General features: G+C 33.2%; 1 protein-coding gene across 4 annotated transcripts in view; it reads left to right on the forward strand.

Annotated features, from left to right (window-relative positions):
• Positions 1–19,504, forward strand: part of VPS13A (vacuolar protein sorting 13 homolog A) — a 273,046-nt gene that overhangs the window by 25,223 nt on the left and 228,319 nt on the right. For all 4 annotated transcript variants that reach the window (XR_009008570.1, XM_007182294.2, XM_007182295.3 and 1 more), the window contains exons 3-12: positions 1,061–1,103; positions 4,294–4,389; positions 4,658–4,759; positions 9,064–9,173; positions 9,874–9,933; positions 12,092–12,151; positions 12,365–12,445; positions 15,219–15,276; positions 19,001–19,128; positions 19,322–19,428. Coding sequence is in view for 3 of the 4 variants with exons in the window: in XM_007182294.2 (XP_007182356.2) it covers positions 1,061–1,103; positions 4,294–4,389; positions 4,658–4,759; positions 9,064–9,173; positions 9,874–9,933; positions 12,092–12,151; positions 12,365–12,445; positions 15,219–15,276; positions 19,001–19,128; positions 19,322–19,428 (845 nt within the window). In the remaining variant the exon portion in view is untranslated. The remainder of the gene's footprint in view (positions 1–1,060; positions 1,104–4,293; positions 4,390–4,657; positions 4,760–9,063; positions 9,174–9,873; positions 9,934–12,091; positions 12,152–12,364; positions 12,446–15,218; positions 15,277–19,000; positions 19,129–19,321; positions 19,429–19,504) is intronic.

Genomic DNA, 19,504 nt, shown 5'->3' on the forward strand with positions numbered 1-19,504 from the left:
TGAATTCCCACCAGCAATGCATGAGGGTTCTAATTTCTCCACATCCTTGACAACATTTATTTTCTGGTTTTTGATAACAGCCATCCCAATGGGTATGAAGTGGTATATCGTTTTGGTTTTCCTTTGCACTTCTCTAATGACTGGTGAGGCTGAGCATCTTTTTGTGTGCTTATTGGCCATTTTTATATGTTCTTTGGAGAAATGTCTATTGAAAAGCATTGCTGATTTTTTTTTTAATCAAGTTTTTTTTTTTGGTTTAGTTTCGGTTCTTTATATATTTTGGATATTTCCCCTTATCAGAAGATATGATTTGCAAATACTTTCTCCCATTTTGTGGGTTGTCTTATGCCTCTGTTAACAGTGTTATGTACAAAATTTTTTTATGCAAAAAAATTTTAATTTTGATGAAATTGACTTCATCATTTTTTTTATTGTTGTTGTTGCCTGTGCCTTTCATGTGATATCCAAGAAATCATTGCCCAGTCCAGTGTCCAGAAGATTTTACCTTTTGTTTTCTTCTAAGGTTTTATAGTTCTAGTTCTTATGTTAGGTATTTGGTTCATTCTGAGTTAATTTTTGTATATGGCATAAGATAAGGGTCCAACTGCATTCTTTTGCAAGTGGATATCCAGTTTTCCCAGCACCATTTATTGAAAAGGTTGTCGTTTCCCAATTGAATGGGGAGAAATTTATTTGAGGATATTTTTTGCAAAATGGAGTTTAATCTCCTTACAAATACAAACTGACAGTGGAATTTCCCACTTTCTTTTTCCTTTTTTCAAGCAGTGTAAAAGCTGTAGTGATTCTGGTATGGGTAACTTAGGGGTCAGTATTGCTGTAGAACTTTTTTGTAGTTATTTTAAGGTGATCAGTCTCTGAATTTTATGGATTTGAAGATAATATTGCAATTATGTATTTATAAATTTAAATAACTGTTGAGGGTAAAGAGAAGGTGTAATTTAACTTAAATCCCTTAAGTAATTTTGGGAAGAAACAAATAGTCATCTGTTTTGTTGAACTGTATATGTACTAATATTTTACATATGTGTATTTTTTGTAGAGTCAACTGGATGTACCATTTAAAATTAAAGTTGGCCATATAGGTAAGCTGTCCTTATTATTTGAATGTCCTTCTTGTTGGACATGCAACCAGAATAATATGTCTAATATCTCTATAATGTGATATTTATAATGTTTCTGAGCATAAATTAAAAGCATTATGTGTTTTCATCTACGTAGAGCTTAGTTGTGTAACTTAAAAATGTTGTCCGTGAATCCCTTGTTCAGTACTGGTGAAATTATGCATATTGTTAAGTATTAAAATGAGTTGAGATCCAAAGCGTTAAATCTAATAGAGAGCATGATTGTCTCAGTTTCTTAGGTTTCTGACTAGTTATCCTTGCTGTATTCTGATTGGCCATGGATATGTGGTATAAGAAGTAGGGTCTCGATCATCCAGGCAGTATGACTAGGAACCAATCAAAAACCTAGTTTCCACTCTGGAAGTTTTCTAGTTTTCTAGGAAAATACTGTGCTATCTTTCTTGTTTTGTATTATTTTTCCAGTTTTTGTAGTTTACATATTAAATGTATTGGTTGAACAGAAATAATTGATTCAAATATGATCTTTTAACATGTTTAATAAAGACATGTATGTTTGGTTTCTTAAAGTATTTTGGTTTATTATTTTAACTTTGTTTAAACTTTATTGTTTTAAGTATTGTGCAAGATGATAGTGTTATTATTTGTGACTTAGAAGCTTTTTTGTTATACAGATAATTTGTGTAGTAGAATTTATATAATGTTATTGCAGTGTTTTGGTGTCACTTGGGGAACAAGGTATTCTGAAAGCTTATATAAATTACATGATGAATGTCTCCACAATTTTGTGCTCTTACAGTTGGTATTAGACTGTATGCCAAAGAAAGTTTTTATCATTTACATTTACATTGCTGAGACTCAAATTCTGTTTCCCTCCTTTCCCCCACCCCCACAATTTAAAGACTAGTATAGATAAGACGGGAAAAATGTCACCCACCTAATATATTTATTTCCACCTAATATATTTATTTTTGCAGATTTTTAAATTATTGTTTACATGTGAACATTTTGACTTCCTATAATCATGGTATATGTATGATTTTATATTCTATTTTTAAGTTGATATTTAATAAAGATTGCTCATAATCCATGTTAATTAGACCTCCCTTATTTCTTAAGGTAGTGTAATAATCCATTGAATGCGTATTTGGACAATGTAATCTTATATTTCTATTGGTACAAAAATATTACAGTAAACATTTTCACATACCTTTTGAAAATATTCTAAAAGTCATTGAATTTTATAACTATATTCATTGTAAATCAGTGTATATAAATTTAACATCAGTTCAAGAAAAATAAAAAATATATATATAAAAGCAGTAAATCGACCTGCTTTCATTTAGAACCTACCTTCTTTCCTTTCTCTCTTTTCTTTTTTGACCATGTTTAAAAATGATGATAAGGTAATTTTCAGTGTTAATATAAGGTGGTAGAAGGTACACTGCGCTAATACCTAATACATAAGATAATCTTGAGACTCATTTAAGGTGTCGTTTGCATATCTCTATCATAGAACCTGACATTCTTTAATATCATTATTATTTATTTTTTCTGCTAAACAGTAAGTTTTTTGAGAAGTGGATTTAATTTTAAAATTTTATTTTAATTTTATTGTATCCTCCCTTAGCACAATACTTGGCATATAGTAGGAACACAGTTTGTTGAATGAAAGAGGTACACATTTCCAAATGAGTGGTACAGTAGTACAGCCAGTTTTATAAGAACATGTTGTCAACCCCCTTGCCATTAATGGGGGTTGTTAATCTTACTGATCTTTCAAAGTTCTCCTCATTTAGCATGCAGAATTATATACATATCAAATATAAATACGTATTTTCAAAGTAATTGTTTTCATGTGGAAGATTTTTGAAATTACCTTTGTTTATATTTTTTCTGAATTTTCTAAATTTTCTATAAGAAGCCTGCACTTCATAAGGAGAGGAAAAAACAGTTTGGCTTTAAAAAGAAAAAAAAAACTGAATGGTAAAAATGGTACATTGTTAGTTTTATATGTGTTTCTTTGCATACTTAATGCTATTGTGGCACTGTTCTATGTCCTTTTATTCACTTACTTTTTTGGATTATTAATGTATGCGTGTATATGTGTATAAGCAGTCTGCTTGATACATTTATAAGTAAACTGTCAAATTCGTCACAGTTATCTTTCCCAATTTGCTCACTTCATTTTGGTTATATTTTGGATAGTATGGAAATTGGAAATGGTCAGTATCTTCTCTGATTTTAAAACTTAGAAAGTTATTCCTCTTTTAGAAATCAGATACTTTGTTTTTTTCTGAATTGACTTATTATGAAGAAATCTTTTTCTCAATTTGGGGTTTTTTAAAACATGGATTTTGGGGGTTATGTAATGCGACATGTCTGAGTATGTATTACTAACCAGTTAATGCAACACTGGTGTATTTAAGAAGTCTTTCCCTTCCCCAGTCATGACAACTATTTCTAAATCTAGAGATTCATACTTTGTAAAAAAATTTTTAAATATTGAAAAAAACTATTATAGAAATTTTGTAAATACATAAAACTAGAATTAATAGTATAATCAGCCCCTTGCATAGTATTTTTTAGTTCTAGAAATCTAATGCTTTTTAAAATACTTTGCTATTGGGTTGTAGTAAAATATTTTCATTAGTTGGAACGATTTTCTAATATTGCCTAGGATCCTTGATTATTACCATAGAAATTTGTTAGTACATACACTTATGATAATCATACTTATGTATATACTATATATATACCATGTAATATATATGTAAAATCTATATATAAAAAATACACATATAAAGTATGTAACCTACCTTTTTAAAGTATGAGAAAAATATTTCTTAGAGATTTTGAGTAAGAATTGGGGAAAATCAATATTATAATATCAAGGGTTGTTGATTAATGGAAGAATAGTATTGGTATGTTTGTGGTACATATCACCAGAAATAGAAATTTGTAAATATTTAGAATATGGTTTAGTAGATTTTCCAACAATACTAGTACAAATAATTTCAAATCATCACTGTAAAGGCTTTTTGTTTATGGTTGTAAAATAGCTTTCTACAAAGTTAATGAGCTCATAAGGTCAAAGGCTACTTTGTTATCTCTTTTAATGCCTGACAGAAAATAAGCTGATAGTAAATCTAGGTTGAAAGAATAATATTTTTTGTCTTTTTTTTTCATGTAGGTAATCTTAGTCTTATAATTCCATGGAAAAATCTTTATACCCAACCAGTTGAAGCTCTATTGGAAGACATTTATCTACTCATAGTGCCTTCTTCTAGTAAGTCAAATTTTAAACATTATCATTTCAGTTACTCTTTTTTGTGCATGGAAAAATCTTTATATTTGATAATTATGTTTGTTCAAATAATTTTGGTGAGTTTTTGGAGATTTTTTTAATATTTAAATTTGGTATTTGATAATACAACATAAATTGGTTTTTACTCTAATTATTGCAGACTTTGAATTAGTGATTATTTTCCAGGATATTTTTTGGAATGAGTAAATTTAAGGTAATTAAGATTCTTCCTTTTTTATACTTCCTGTAGGAATAAAATATGATCCTTTAAAAGAAGAAAAACAACTCTTTGAAGCAAAGCAACAGGAACTGAAAAGGATAGAAGAAGCAAAACGAAAAGTAGCTGATCAAGGTAAAAACAAATAAGAATGGTAATAAGAAAAGTGGAAAAGACCTAAATATTTATCACATTTGAGTATTATTTTCTTCTGGAAGCACTGAGATTACTTTAAAAATATGACAATCTTATTACATGAGGAATTTTAATGTGGTTTCTATGTTTTATCATGTTTACAGAAACTTTACCTTATAGAAATTTTATTATTTAGTGCAAATAATATCCCTAGCTTATAAGAGTAAGTTTAGATTTTAACTATAGTAATTAATTTCATCAAGTATATTTTCTTACCTTTCTTGTCTTCTCTTTCTTATTCCAATTGTATCAATTCCTCACCTTTTGGAGTTACTTAGTCTCTTGATATATTTTCCCAAATCTGTTTACCTTCTGGCTCACATCCATTCCTATTCAGCCTAGACCAAAATGGTCCATTACTTCAATCCACTTCTTTTGTCAGTGACAGAGATGTCCTGCAGAAATCTAACCCCTTTCCTATTATGCTAGTGATAGTAATGGTGTCACCATCAACACCTACACTCTATACTCTGACTCTTAACTTCTCCTTCTAGTGAATCTTTCTCTTTGGCATATAAATATAATGTAGCCTCTCTTATCTTTAAACATAAAGTCATTTTCCTAACCTTGTCATCTGCTTACCTTATGCTCCTCTGTCCTTCATTTGATAGCTAAGCATCTTAAAAGAAATATATGTGTACTGATCAAAATATCCTTGCCATGCATTTTTTTAAATTAAAAAATGCAACAATAAACAGTTTACCTGCTGACAAACAGGTAAAAAAACATTAAAGGAGATTTAACACATTTCCTGGCAACACTTCTTGTAATTATGTTTTCCTCTCTGTTGTCATTCATTTCTCCCCCCATCCTCTTTTTAAAAAAAATTTTTTTTTATTGTGGCATACATATAACAAAATTTACCATCTTAACTACTTTTAAGTGTACAGTTCAGTGGTATTAAGTACATTTATTGTATTGCAACCATCACCACCATATCTCTTCATATCTCTTTCATCTTGTAAAATTGAAGCTTTACACCCAATAAACAATAACCCACCCATTCTTCCCCCATTACCCCCAGACGCTGGCAACCACAATTCTACTTTTTGTCTCTATGATTTTGACTGTTCTCAGTACTCATGTAAGTGGAATCATGTAGTATTCATGTTTTTTCAAGTGGTTCATTTCACTTAGCATTATGTCTTCAAGGTTCATCCATGTTGTAGCACATGTTGGAATTCCCTTTTTAAGGCTGAATAATATTCCGTTTTATGTATATACCACATTTTGCTTATCCATTTATCCATCAGTGGACACTTGGGTTGCTGCTGTGCTTCAGCCATTGTGAATAATGCTGCTCTGAACATGGGTGTACAAATATCCCTTTGAGACACTGCTTTTAATTCTTTTGGGTATAGACCCAGATGTGGAGTTGCTGGATCATATGGTAATTCTACTCTATTTTTAATTTTTTGAGGAAATGCCATAATGTTTTCTACAGGGACTTGTTCCATTTTATAATCCCACAAGCAGTGCACAGGGGTTCCATTTCCTTCACATCCTCACCAACATCTGTTATTTTCTATATTTTTGATAATAGGGTCCTAATGGGATGAAGTGGTATCTCGTGTAGTTTTGATTTGCATTTCTGTAAAAATTAGTATTTTAGCGTCTTTTCATGTGCTTATTGACCATTTGTATGTTATCTTTGGAGAAATGTCTGTTCAAGTCTTTTGCCCATCATTTAATTGTTTTTTTTGTTGTTATTGTTGAATAGTAGGAGTTCTTTATATAATTGGATGTTAATCCATTATTAGATATATGATTTGCAAGTTATCTTCCATTCTCTGGGTAGCCTCTTTACTCTGTTGATAGCATCCTATGATGTACAAGATTTTTAAATTTTCATGAAGTCCAATTTGTCTACTTTTTCTTTTGTTTCTTGTGCCTTTGGTGTCATATGCAAGAACTCCTGCCAAATCCAATTGGCATCTTCATTTACGGGCATTTAGGATCAGATTTCTTCCTCTGTCATGTTGTCTAAGGCCGTCTGCTTTCCAGCTTCTAAATTTTTGAGGTTCTCTCTTATTCATTCATTCTTCTACACTCTTTTTCTTTTGGTCTTGGAGATTTATCCATTTTTCCCCTTTACTTTTGTCTTTACTTTTACTGAGGAATAGAAAAATAGATGCAGCTCCTGTTTAATTGGAAGTCCCTCCTATTTATACTTAAATATAAAATATAAATAACCATGCTTAAATTACATCAGTTATACCTTACTGTTATCAGGTAGAAGTTTGAACTCTTCAACAGGATACATAAAAGCTCTTATGATTTGAATCCTGTCTACCTTTCCAGCCTCATTACTGGCCCCATCCCTTTCATATCTTCTCTGTTCTTTGTTCCAGCCATACTGACCTTTGTAGTTTACTGAATGTACCAACTTCTCTGTGATTATATCTCACTTCCGACTTTATCCAGTATACTTTTGAGAGTTGTCAGCATTAGGATGATAGTTCAGGCTATAAGGTGTGAATGAGATTCCCTGCAGCAACAGTACAGAATGAGAAGAGAAACATTTCTAGGACTGAGCCTGCTGTAAGGAAATCCAACATTTAAGGATTGTATAGAGGAGGAAAACAGCCAAAAAAAAAAAAAAAAGAGATCAAGAAAGAGTGGTTAGATAAGGAGAAATAAATTTGGAGATTATATCGCCATGGGAAAAGAGTGTTTTAGGAAGCAAAGAATATGTCAGATCCTGCTGAGATATCAGGTAAATTGAGGATTAAGAAATAATTATTTATGACATGGAGGTCATTGGTCATCTTTAAAAAAAGCTGTTTTGATTGAGTGATGATTGCAGAAAAGAAACTTCTATTTTTTCCATAGTTGTAAGGTCATTTGCTAAGAGTAAAGAGAGCAGTGGAAGGGTTGTTGGACCTTTGAAGAGTATCAAAAAGAATTTTGTAATAGTTATTCTGGAGAGTGTGAACAAGTTGACCGGAGAAATGTAGTAAGGTTGCTGGTGAGTTGAAGTTGGTAATGAGTAACTTACGGTAGCTGCAATCTGTTCGGTTGTAATTTTTCTCCTCCACTACTCACCTGGCAAGGCATACACATGATTATATAAAAAGTAGACTGTTGGTTTTATGCAGGGTTGGAGCTTTATTGACAGAGGAAAAGGAGAAAAAAGAGAGCACAGAGTTTAAAGTGTTGGTGAAATAATTTATTATGGAATCAGAGCCAGATAAGGAAGTCAGAAAGGAACTAGTGGATAGGGAAAGAAAGATTTAGCATTTAATTGACTGACTGAATAAATTTATAGAGCAGAGGATTTTATTAGGTAGTGGTGGGATTCATTCAACATTTAAAATAAAATGTTCTGTCTTCAAATAGTTTATATTCTACTTTCCACTTTTTAATTCTAAAGTCCTTTTCAATATATTCAAATATGTTCACTTATCTCTTGTTCACTCACACTTGTCTTTGATGTACATATGATATCTTCAACTTTTCTTTATCTGAGACCTTCTGGGTCAGCTGAATTAGGGAGTGTAGGTCATTAGAGGAAAAGATAGACAATATGTATATACAGGTGGAATAGGACTAGAAATAGGAAAGGAGATCACCTTCATTGGCATTTTCAAGTGGGGGCAAAACGTTAGTAATTAGTGGTTATCACAGGCATATTAAAAAAGAAATTAGGAACCTCAATTCTTTATATTTCCCTGGAAAGTATTGAAGAGATAGTTAATCTCATTTTGGAAAATGAAACAAATGATGAACTTCCTTCATCCTTGCTTAAAAGGAGAGAGGGAAAGGATCTTATATCTTCCTATTTTGTATTCACTGGGGAAGGAGCATATTCAGCTCTTTTATACTTCTAACCACAGACAACTTATGATGATAGCATAAATTTTAGCAGAGATTCATTCTTTGCTACTGTTTCTGGCTCTTCTAATATAAGCCTATTATAATTCTTACCTAATAATCTTTATTGTTTTCTATGTCCTTATGTACTCAGGTATAGCTAACAGAAATTATAAAATTTGATCACAGTAAATTCTACATGTTTGGCTTTAGTTTGATTGGATAAGAAAGTGGCTTTTGAAAACTGTGTGCATTTAGTCACCTGTGAAAGTCTTTTGGTATGTAAGACTTATGGAAAGCAGGCTTTTAGTGTTCTGTTTACAAGTACAGATATATTTCTTTAACAAGGTAACAGTTATGTTACGTCAATACGTGTATACACATAGAGTGTATTTTTCATTCAAACTAAAAATGGATATTTGCAATTGTAGAAAAACATCAGGTGGAGAAACAGGACACTTTTACAGAAAAATTAATTACTCAGATCATAAAAAATCTTCAAGTGAAAATTTCCAACATCCATATTCGCTATGAAGATGATGTAAGTATTTTAATAGGTGATAACGGTTTATATTTATTTTACTGTTTGTTGACACCTGCTCTGTAGTGGTCAACTTATGAGATGCTGGGAAGTGGAGGGATATAGAGCTGAAGATGACATTATCTTTATTTTTTATAATTATAGTTGTAATTTGCAGTCCTTAGTGCCTTGATTACACTTTCCTAAAATGTTCAAACATCAGATAATGAAGGTAAATGCCTTGCTTATATTATAATCACCTTTGATGGATGGGAGTTATGAATTTAGCAGTTATATATTTTCAAAATACTTTAAATTATACTGTGCTTACTTCCTGGAAAGAGCAATGGTCTAGGAATCATTAGAGCTAGACTTAACTAATTGTTTGATGTCAACTATATCATGTATTCTCTCAAACACATAATCATTGGCTTCTCATAGTTCTATTGTGAGGGTCAATCACTTTTTTTATAAACTTCTTTTTTTGCAGACTGAAAAACATTATGCAGATGTATTATTATTGTACTACACTAACACATTGATACTTAATATTTTAATTAGTAATAGGAAAAATATAGGAATAAAAATTATTCCGGAAAGTTGGAAAATGTTTCTGAATGTTCAAAATAGCATACTTCCCAGAAAGTGAAGTTCTTCTATAATATGAATTTTATACAACTACTAAAAATCTGAGTAAAATTTACTCTGTTTTCCTCTTTAGGTCACAAATCGAGACAACCCACTGTCATTTGGTATTTCCCTTCAGAATCTCAGCATGCAGGTACTTTGTTTAAAAAGAAATTCAACCATATTTAATTTTGCAGTATAGTTAATTAAATTAGTAATTACTGTTAATATATGCCAGCATCAGGAGTAGGTATCTGTATAGAAGTGGTACAGGAAGTTCATAGACTGGATTGGAACTGAGGGTAGGTAGTTTCACAGTTCAAAAAATGGTTGACAGTCAAATTTAGTTTCAAATGTGAGAGCCTATTATTATTTGCCAATTATGATATTTGATACTTATTTTCTTTAAAAATCCATTCTGAATTTTAAATGCATAAGTACAAAATAAAAGTACTGTTCATTTCAGAATCTTTGATAAGTCATGAAAAGCCTAAAAAACAAATCATTTTATCATCACTATTATTAATAATCGTGGCATACTTTCTTCCTGTCTGATTTTTCAAATTGAGAAATTTTAAAAGTATAGGAGCACATAGAGAATTATGAAACATTTGCTCATATCCAGAAGGCATGATTGTTGAATTTGTCATTTAGATTAAGTTTTAAATACTTTTAAAGAATAGGCTGTTATGAATAAAGTGTAAATTCCTTTTGTATTCCACTCCACTCTTCTCTCCCACCCAAGAGATAAACATCCTAAGTTTTTAAACTTCATATAATATAGCCATTAAAACTGTGTAGTATTTGGTAGATTTTTAAAAGTTTACATAAATATGTTATGTGATTCTTCTGTAAGTTCCCTTTTTCTCTACACATTGTTTGTGACATGTATTTATTGCCATGTGTAGTTCAGTTGATTCAGTTCAACTGCTCTATAGGATTTCATTACATTCTTTTATTTGTTATGTTCATTAAGTTTTTGTGTATGATTTGTTTTTAAAACTTGGATCCACCTCAAGCAGAAAGAGAAAAAAGAAAAGTCAAAAGTTATTCAATAAAGTTGGGTGAGGTAAACTGTCAAATGCTACTGTTAACGCTGAAAAATAAGGATGGAGAATTAGCCATTGGATTTGGCAATGTGAAGGTGATTGGTAACTGTGTCAGCAGTGATTTTCACCACTGGTTTTGGAGGTCCTTGGAAACTTGTCCCCCAGACCAGACATATTAAATTAGAAACTCAGGTTGGGACCCAGCAATCTAGTTTAAAAAGCCTTCCAGGTGATCCTAATTGTGTGAAAACTTTGAGCAACACTGTTCTAGTCCATTTAGTTCTCTAGAAAAAAAATGAAAACCATCTTTTTAACATAAGCATCTGATATCAGTTTATTCCCCTCAGTGACTTTTCATTGCTCTCAGAATAAAGTCCATAGTTTTGTCTTAAAATAGTTTATAATCCCCTTGTAATCTGTCCCCAGGTAAGATACCAAATTTTACCTCTTTCCGTTTTGAATATGTTCTTTGGCCATATTGGGCTATTTCACTTCTTTGAACATGTCGTATATTCAAATATCTTCCTACCGTGAATCATATTCCCTACTGAATTTAGAATCGATAATTTCTATTAATGCCACTTATTAGGTTAGATATCACTTTCGCCATCACATCCCTGAGATTGAGGCTCCCACCATGTTCTCCCAGAGTACTGTGAATTTAACCTCCATAATGGCACTTACCTGTTTGTAATTTGTTTACTAGTTTGCTTTTCCACCAAGCAATGAGATCCTTGAATGCAGAATATTCAGTTAATATTCTTTGACTGAATGTTTATTATTATTATTTTTAAAAATTTATTTTATTTTTGGCTGAATTGGGTCTTTGTTGCTGCCTGCGGGTTTTTTTTTCTCTAGCTGCGGCGAGCGGGAGCTACTCTTCTTTGTGGTGCGTGGGCTTCTCACTGCGGTGGCTTCTCTTGTTGTGGAGCACGGGCTCTAGGCACATGGGCTTTAGTAGTTGTGGCACATGGGCTCAGTAGTTGCAGCTCGTGGGCTCTAGAGCACAGGCTCAGTAGTTGTGGTGCGTGGGCTTAGTTGCTCTGCAGCATGTGGGATCTTCCCAGACCAGGGCTCGAACCTGTGTCCCCTGCATTGTCAGGTGGATTCTTAACCACTGCGCCACCAGGGAAGCCCCTGAATGTTATGTTTTCAAGGACATTTTAATGGAAACTTGGTCTAGGGCATGATAGATTCTATTTATCACTCTGCCATTTCACATGCAAGTGACAGTTTTTTACTGCTTTTTATTTTCCTTTTTAGACAACTGATCAATACTGGATTCCATGTTTACATGATGAAACTGAGAAACTATTTCGTAAGGTAAAATAAACAAATACATTTTGTCAACCCATGGGCTTGACAAAAGATACTTTTAATTAGGAAAGCAAATGATAATATATAGATAAGGATTTTTGTGAATTGTGTTTACTTGCTTAACTGTTATATGACCAATTATTTGAGATTCTGAAAAAAGCATATGTTAAAGAATCTTCGATGAAAATGAGGCTTATAATAAAATTGATTTATTTTCAGTTAATCCTATTGGATAACCTTTTTGCCTATTGGAATGTGAAGTCTCAGATGTTTTATCTTGGTAATTATGATGAATCATTGGTAAGTTTTTTTGATATATGCATATACACTTTTGTTGGTATCATATTTTGCATAAGGTTTTATTCATTGTCATTTATCTGACATACTGTAGTCAGTTGTCCTTTTTTTCCTTAGGCAAAATCCATTAGCAGAATTTACAGAAATAGGTGAATATATATGTGTCTGTACAGAAACACATGCCTTTTTTTATATAATTGACATGCAACATTTATTAGTTACATGTATGCAACATAATGTTTTGATATTTGTATATATTGCAAAATGATCACCACAGTAAGTCTAGTTAACATCCATCACCATACATAGTTACACAGTTTTTTTTCTTGTGATGAGAACTTTTAAGATATACCCTTAGCAACTTTCAGATATGCAATACAGTATTATTAACTACAGTCGCCATGTTGTACATTACATCCGCATGACATAATAATTATTTTATAACTGGAAGTTTGGACCTTTTGACTCCCTTCATCAATTTTGCCCATCCCCACTCCCCCCCTATGGCAACCACCAGTCTATGAGTTTGTATCTATGAGTTTGTCTTTTTTTCCTAAATTCCACATGAAGTGAGATAATACAGTATTTGTTTTTCTCTGAGCTATTTCATGGTCCATTTGTGTTGTCACAAATGACACAATTTCATTCTTTTTTATGGCTGAGTGATATTCCATTGTGTGTGTGTGTGTGTGTGTGTGTGTGTGTGTGTAAAACATTTTCTTCATTCACCTTTTGGAGGACATTCAGGTTGTTTCCATATCTTGGCTATTATAAATAATGCTGCAGTGAACATGGTACAGATATGTTTTCAAGTTAGTACTTTTGTTTTCTTCAGGAGAATACTCAGAAGTGGAACTGTTGGATCATATGGTAGTTCTGTTTTAATTTTTTGAGGCTCCGCTATATTGTTTTCCATGGTGTCTGCACCAATTTGCATCCCACCAACAGAGCAGAAGGGTTCTCTTTTCTTCACATGCTCACCAACATTTGTTATTTTTTGTTTTTTTTGAAAATAGCCATTCTAACAAGTGTGAGGTGGTATCTCTTTGTGGTTTTGATTTGCATTTCTCTAATGATTAGTGTTGTTGAGCATCTTTTAATGTACCTGTTAGCCATCTGTATTTCTTCTTTGAAAAATGTCTTTTCAGGTATTCTGCCCATTTTTTAATTGGATTGTTTATTTTTTTGATTTTGAGTTATATGGGTTCATTATATATATTTCAGATATTAACCCCTTATCAGGTATATGATTTGCATATATTTTCTTTCATTCATAAGGTTCCCTTTTCATGTAATTGGTGGTTTCCTTTGCTGTGCAGAAGCCTTTAATTTGGTGTAGTCATATTTGTTTATTTTTGCTTTTGTTGCCTTTGTTTTTGTTGTCCAATCCAAAAAATCATCACCAAAACTGATGTCAAGGAAATTACCACCTGTTTTCTTCTAGGGATTTTTATGGTTTCAGGTCTTATGTTCAAGTCTTTAATTCATTTTGAGTTATTTTCATTTATCATGTAAGATAGTAGTGCAATTTCATTCTTTTGCATATGGCTGTCAAGTTTTCCCAACACCTTTTTTTGAAGAGACTGTCCTTTCCCCATTGTATATTCTTGGCTCTTTGTTATAAATTAACTGACCATATATGCATGGGATTTCTGGGTTGTCTCTTCTATTCTGTTGATCTGTATCTGTTTTTATGCCAGTACCATATTGTTTTGATTACTAAAGCTTTGTAATATAGTTAGAAATCAGGGAGGATGATGCCTCCAGCTTTGTTCTTCTTTCTCAAGATTGCTTTGGCTATTCGGGTTCCTTTGTGGTTCCATACAAATTTTAGTATTGTTTTTTCTATTTCTGTGAAAAATGCAGTTGGTATTTTGATGGTGATTGCATTGAATCTGTAGATTGCTTTGGGTAATATGGACATTTTAACAATATTATTCAAATCCATGAGCATGGAATGTCTTTCCATCAGTTAGTGTCCTTTTCATTTTCTTTCCTCAGTGCCTTATCATTTTCAGGGTACAAGTCTTTCACCATGGTGAAATTTATTGTTACATTTTGATGCAATTGTAAATGGAATTTTTTTCTTAATTTCTCTTTCTGATAGTTTGTTATTAGTGTATAGAAACACCTCAGTTTTCCATGTATTGATTTTTATATCCTGCAACTGTATTTAATTCATTTAGTATTAGTTTTAACAGTTTTTGGCGGAGTCTTTAGGGTTTTCTATTTATATTATTATGTCATCTGCAAATAGTGACAGTTTTACTTCTTCCTTTCCAATTTGTATGCCTTTATTTTTCTTAACTAATTTCTCTGGCTAGGACTTCTAATACTGTGTTGAATAAAAGTGGTGAAAGTGGGCCTCTTTGTCTTGTTCCCGATATTAGAGGAGAAGCTTTCAGCTTTTCACTCTTGAGTATGATGATAGCTGTGGGCTTGTCATCTATGGCCTTCACTATGTTGAGATACGTTACCTCTGTACCCACTTTGTTGAGAGTTTTTTTCATAAATGTTGAATTTTGTCAAATTTTGTGTATGTGCTTGTACACATATATATAAACACACATATCCTAAAACTTTCTAGAGCATTCTTATATAATAGTAGTTTAATGAGATAGTGTCTAACCATTTTAATATTTTCTTAGCTAAGTTCTGCTAAGTTTGAGTTATTTTTAAATTGCTTTTAGGCATTTTTCTTTTGCATATAATAGGATTTTGTAGAATAAAGGTATATTGGCATGAATATAAATAAAATCCATTTGTCTTTTAATAGGACAGCCTGAGGAATGGTATTGCTGATGAAAGTATTATTCCAGAAGGTTATGATTTTGGTAAGTACATTTCATAAAATAAATGTACAATTAAAGTAATCAGTATAAATTTTAAATGAATATTGTTGATGTCACTGTGATATTTCATATTAATTTTCCCACAAAATTAAATATATTTATAATATATATGCAGAAGCAAAACACTTTTCTGTATCATTTGTGTTGACGATTCTCAAATCTGTCACTTCAAGTTTGACTTATTTCTCCTTTACCCTACTGTTATTTCTGGCTGTTCCAGTCAGAGTCTGATGAAGAAAGAGAAACCACATAGTAATTTGAGCAGGGAAAGTATTTATGAAGAATTACAAAATATACCAGGGGATTAGAGTAACAAGGGATTGGCTAATAAAAAGTAAAGAGAACTCTAAAGAATATAAGAATAGTAGATAGAAGGAACAGCCCTTACCCTAGGACTTAGGTGGAGTGTCCAAAGAAGAGGGTCTACCTCCCTCAGCACTGAGATCTAGAACTTGTTGGAAAGGGCGTGGCCATGGGTCACTAGGAGGCAGGAAAGTCTGTGGTGCCCTGCCAGTTAAACCTATAAATTCGCATTCAGGAACTTTAGGGAAACAGACCCTTTAGGGAGCCTCATGGAGAGTTGTCTCCAGAAGGCACTCCACTCTTAAACTGCCTTAGCAGTGTACTGAGAGAATTTGCTGGCTGTTGGATGGTGCAAGCTGCCATGTACTGCAGGAGTCTGGTGCTGAAGAAATCTGTTGTGCTGGAGGACCTGGACACTGGAGAAGCCATTTTCTTTAGGAGCTGCATGTTGGAGAACCATGGCACTGCAGGAGTCTGCTGAATGAGCACATTAGAACCAGGAAGCATAACTCCTTGCTCCTGCAGTATCTCTCCCGTGTCCTCTGCTGATAAAGATTAACATTATGCTAGCTGGTAAAAAAAAAATATTTAAAGGACCCAAATCTAGGTTTTAGAGCAGTCAGGGAAGGGTGATCTGGAGGTTATGGGCAATCAGTTGATAACTGGCAGACTTGCTGGAGGGGGAAGGATGAATGAAGGATTTCTTTTTGGTTTTGTTTTTTTATTTAATGGGAGAGATAGCAGCTTGTTTATAGGCTAAGATTGGAATGATCCATACAACATGAAAAATAAGAGAGAAGGGATTATTTCTGTATTGACATGGGTGAAAGGGGGTAGAATCTAGTGTACAAGTGGAGTGCTTTGCCACAGGTAGGAGCATGGTCAGTTTGTTTATAAGATAGATTACAGTTATAGGAGAGAAGTCCGGGACTTCCCTGGTGGTGCAGTGGTTAGGAATCCGCCTGCCAATGCAGGAGACACGGGTTTGAGCCCTGGTCCAGGAGGATCCCACATTCCGCAGAGCAACTGAGCCCATGTGCCACAACTACTGAGCCTGCGCTCTAGAGCCCACGGGCCACAACTGCTGAGCCCGTGCGCCTAGAGCCCGTGCTCTGCAACAAGAGAAGCTACCACAATAAGAAGCCCACGCATTGCAACGCAGAGTAGCCGCTGGCTCGCTGCAACTAAAGCCTGCATGCAGCTATGAAGACCCAACACAGCCAGAAAGAAAGAAAGGATGGAAGGAAGGAAGGAAAGAAAGAAACTCTGTCTTAGTGTTGGGTGAACAAGTAAATATGGTGGTTGGAGTTAATGGGATTTTTTTTCTTCTGAACTCTTTTATTTTTTTAAAACTATCTGAGGAATTAGAGGTTTTCAGAGGGAGGAGGGGCTATGAGATAGCCATGTAGGGGAATGAGAGAGTGAACTGATGAGAACAGTATTATCAAAGTGCGGTTTAGACTAGCAACATCAGTATCACTTGGAAACATGTTAGAAATATAAATTCCAGGGCCCATCCCAGACATACTGAATCAGAACCTCTGAGAGTGAAGCTTAGCAATCTATTTTTAACAAGCTGTCCTAGTGATTCTGATGAATACTACAGTTTGAGAACCACTGGGTCAGAGTAGGGGTTGGCTAATTTTCTTTTTGCAAAGGGCCATGTAGTAAACAAACATTTTACATTTTATAGGTCATGTATAGTCTCTGTCACATATTTTTCTGTTTCTTTTAAACAACCCTTTAAAAGTATAAAAATCATTCCTAGCTCACTTGCTATACAAAAACAGGCTGTGGTATAGGTTTGGCCTATCCCTGGACTAAAAGAATGTTGTGTGATTAGTCAGCAACATTAAGTACCTACTTGAGATTTATGACATTAATGTGAGACCAATCAGTGTGATTTTGTTTTTTCCCAACCACATACAGCTGCTTAGGTATTGATGTGGAGTGAATAGAGGTATGGAGTAAATAGAGTGGCTTTATTTAGAATTCGAGTTTTGCCTAGTAAGTACTGACAAAGTGAGAAGGGCAAAGGAGTTAAAGGGTGAATGCAAGGGAATGACTGAAATAACTGTCAACAAGGTAGGGAGAGAGCTGAGGACATGAAGCAGAAGTGAAAGACAGAGCAAAGATAGAGGATCAATGAATGGTAGTTCCCTTAAGACTTGAGGTTTGGTATTGGATTACTAGAGAGATAGGTGGTGGTGGTAGGAGAGTTGGATGCTTGAGCCTGAGTTTATTGAGAGGTTGAGGATATCGGTATGATAAGGTCTAGTGGATGAGGTGAGGGGGGAAGAGTCCAGGGAACTGAGAGGCTATGGTATTGGAACGATCATTTGTATATTGAAATAATCCAGAAATTAGAGTTGCCAGGAGCTAAAATCTGAGAGAGATGGGAGAGGGTGAAGCCCAGGGATGGATAAATTATTGTAACCAAGGAGGGTATAGTGGGTGTGGTATAGTCTTGTTTAACAAGAGTTAAAGCTGGAGGAGAGGAATAATTTTACTTTTCAAATACTGGTATTATTGCTTTATACATATACTTTCTAAATTTTCTCTTTCAATATCCTTCCATTTATGTACATATAAATTTTTCTCATTTTTAACTGTATAGTATTCTGTTGTATAGAATAATGAATTTAACTGGTCCCCTATTGATGAATACCTTCTTGTTCTATTCAAATTTAAAGTATTTTTGAAATTAGTGCTATGCCTCAGGGATGATTAAAACAAGAGGAATATATTATCTTTGTATACAAATTAGCTTATAATTTAGTGGTTGATCTCTTTCTAGATTCTGCTATTACTGGTCTCCCTCTGCATTATTCTTATTCTTTTTGGCACTAAATGCAAAGGGTTGAGAGAAATCCTAGATTATGGGTTGAGCCAAGAAGGTTATCTTGGATAAACTCTCATCTTATCTCCTCTCCTTTTTCAAGTTAAAAGTGGGGACAGATGGATACAGAGACACTGACCCGAAATTCAGGAATTATAATTATATAATGAAAGTCAGTGGCTAAATAAAATATTTTTCCCCTTAGCATTTCTAATGTATATTCATTCCTTAAAACTATACTTTTATTAAAATTGTCTTACTGGACTGTTTTGCCTTTTAGAGAGTGTTCCTGCTTGTAAGGGTTATTTTGTTTTGAGGGGGAGTTCAGTTAGCTTTTATTGTACTCATAAAAGACAATATGAATTATAGATAGGAAAAATATGAAAGACTCTTCAACACTAAGTGACAGTTCATATGATCAAGTCATAGCAGTATGGAAATCTGGGAGCTGTAGAAAGGGTATATAAGAAATGAAAATCAGCATTTTCAACTTGATTCCTTTAGCACTTTGAGACTCTTGAAAAAAACTCAATTTAATTTTTAAAAATCTGTGTTATTTTCCAGTATTTCGCCCCATATCTGCTAATGCCAAACTTCAGATGAATCGCGGATTGGATTTTGACTTTTCTGCCCCCAAAATAAGCCTGGATGTTGAGTTACATGACATAACAATTGAATTTAATAAACCACAGGTGATTTTTTTAAATGAAATTTTAAATTGTGAGTTATAGTTTGATAAAAGGAGAGCTAAGATTTTAAATGTTTTTCAAAAACTCATAATGGTGTATGATAACATTTCCTTTAAAAAGTCAATAATTTAACTTTTATCTTTGACAATTAAAAAATCTGAAACATTTAAGAACTTTAATTTTTTTCATTCTTCAGTATTTCAGTCTTATGGAACTTCTTGAATCGGTTGATGTGATGACGCAAAATCTACCATACAGGAAATTCAAACCTGATGTACCTCTCCACTACCATGCCAAAGAATGGTAATATGCCTTAAATTTTTTCAAATTGAAGTACAATCGACATATTTTAGTTGCAGGCGTACGACATAATGATTCG

This window comes from Balaenoptera acutorostrata, chromosome 6 (assembly GCF_949987535.1).
Source record: "Balaenoptera acutorostrata chromosome 6, mBalAcu1.1, whole genome shotgun sequence".
Lineage (NCBI taxonomy): Eukaryota > Metazoa > Chordata > Mammalia > Artiodactyla > Balaenopteridae > Balaenoptera > Balaenoptera acutorostrata.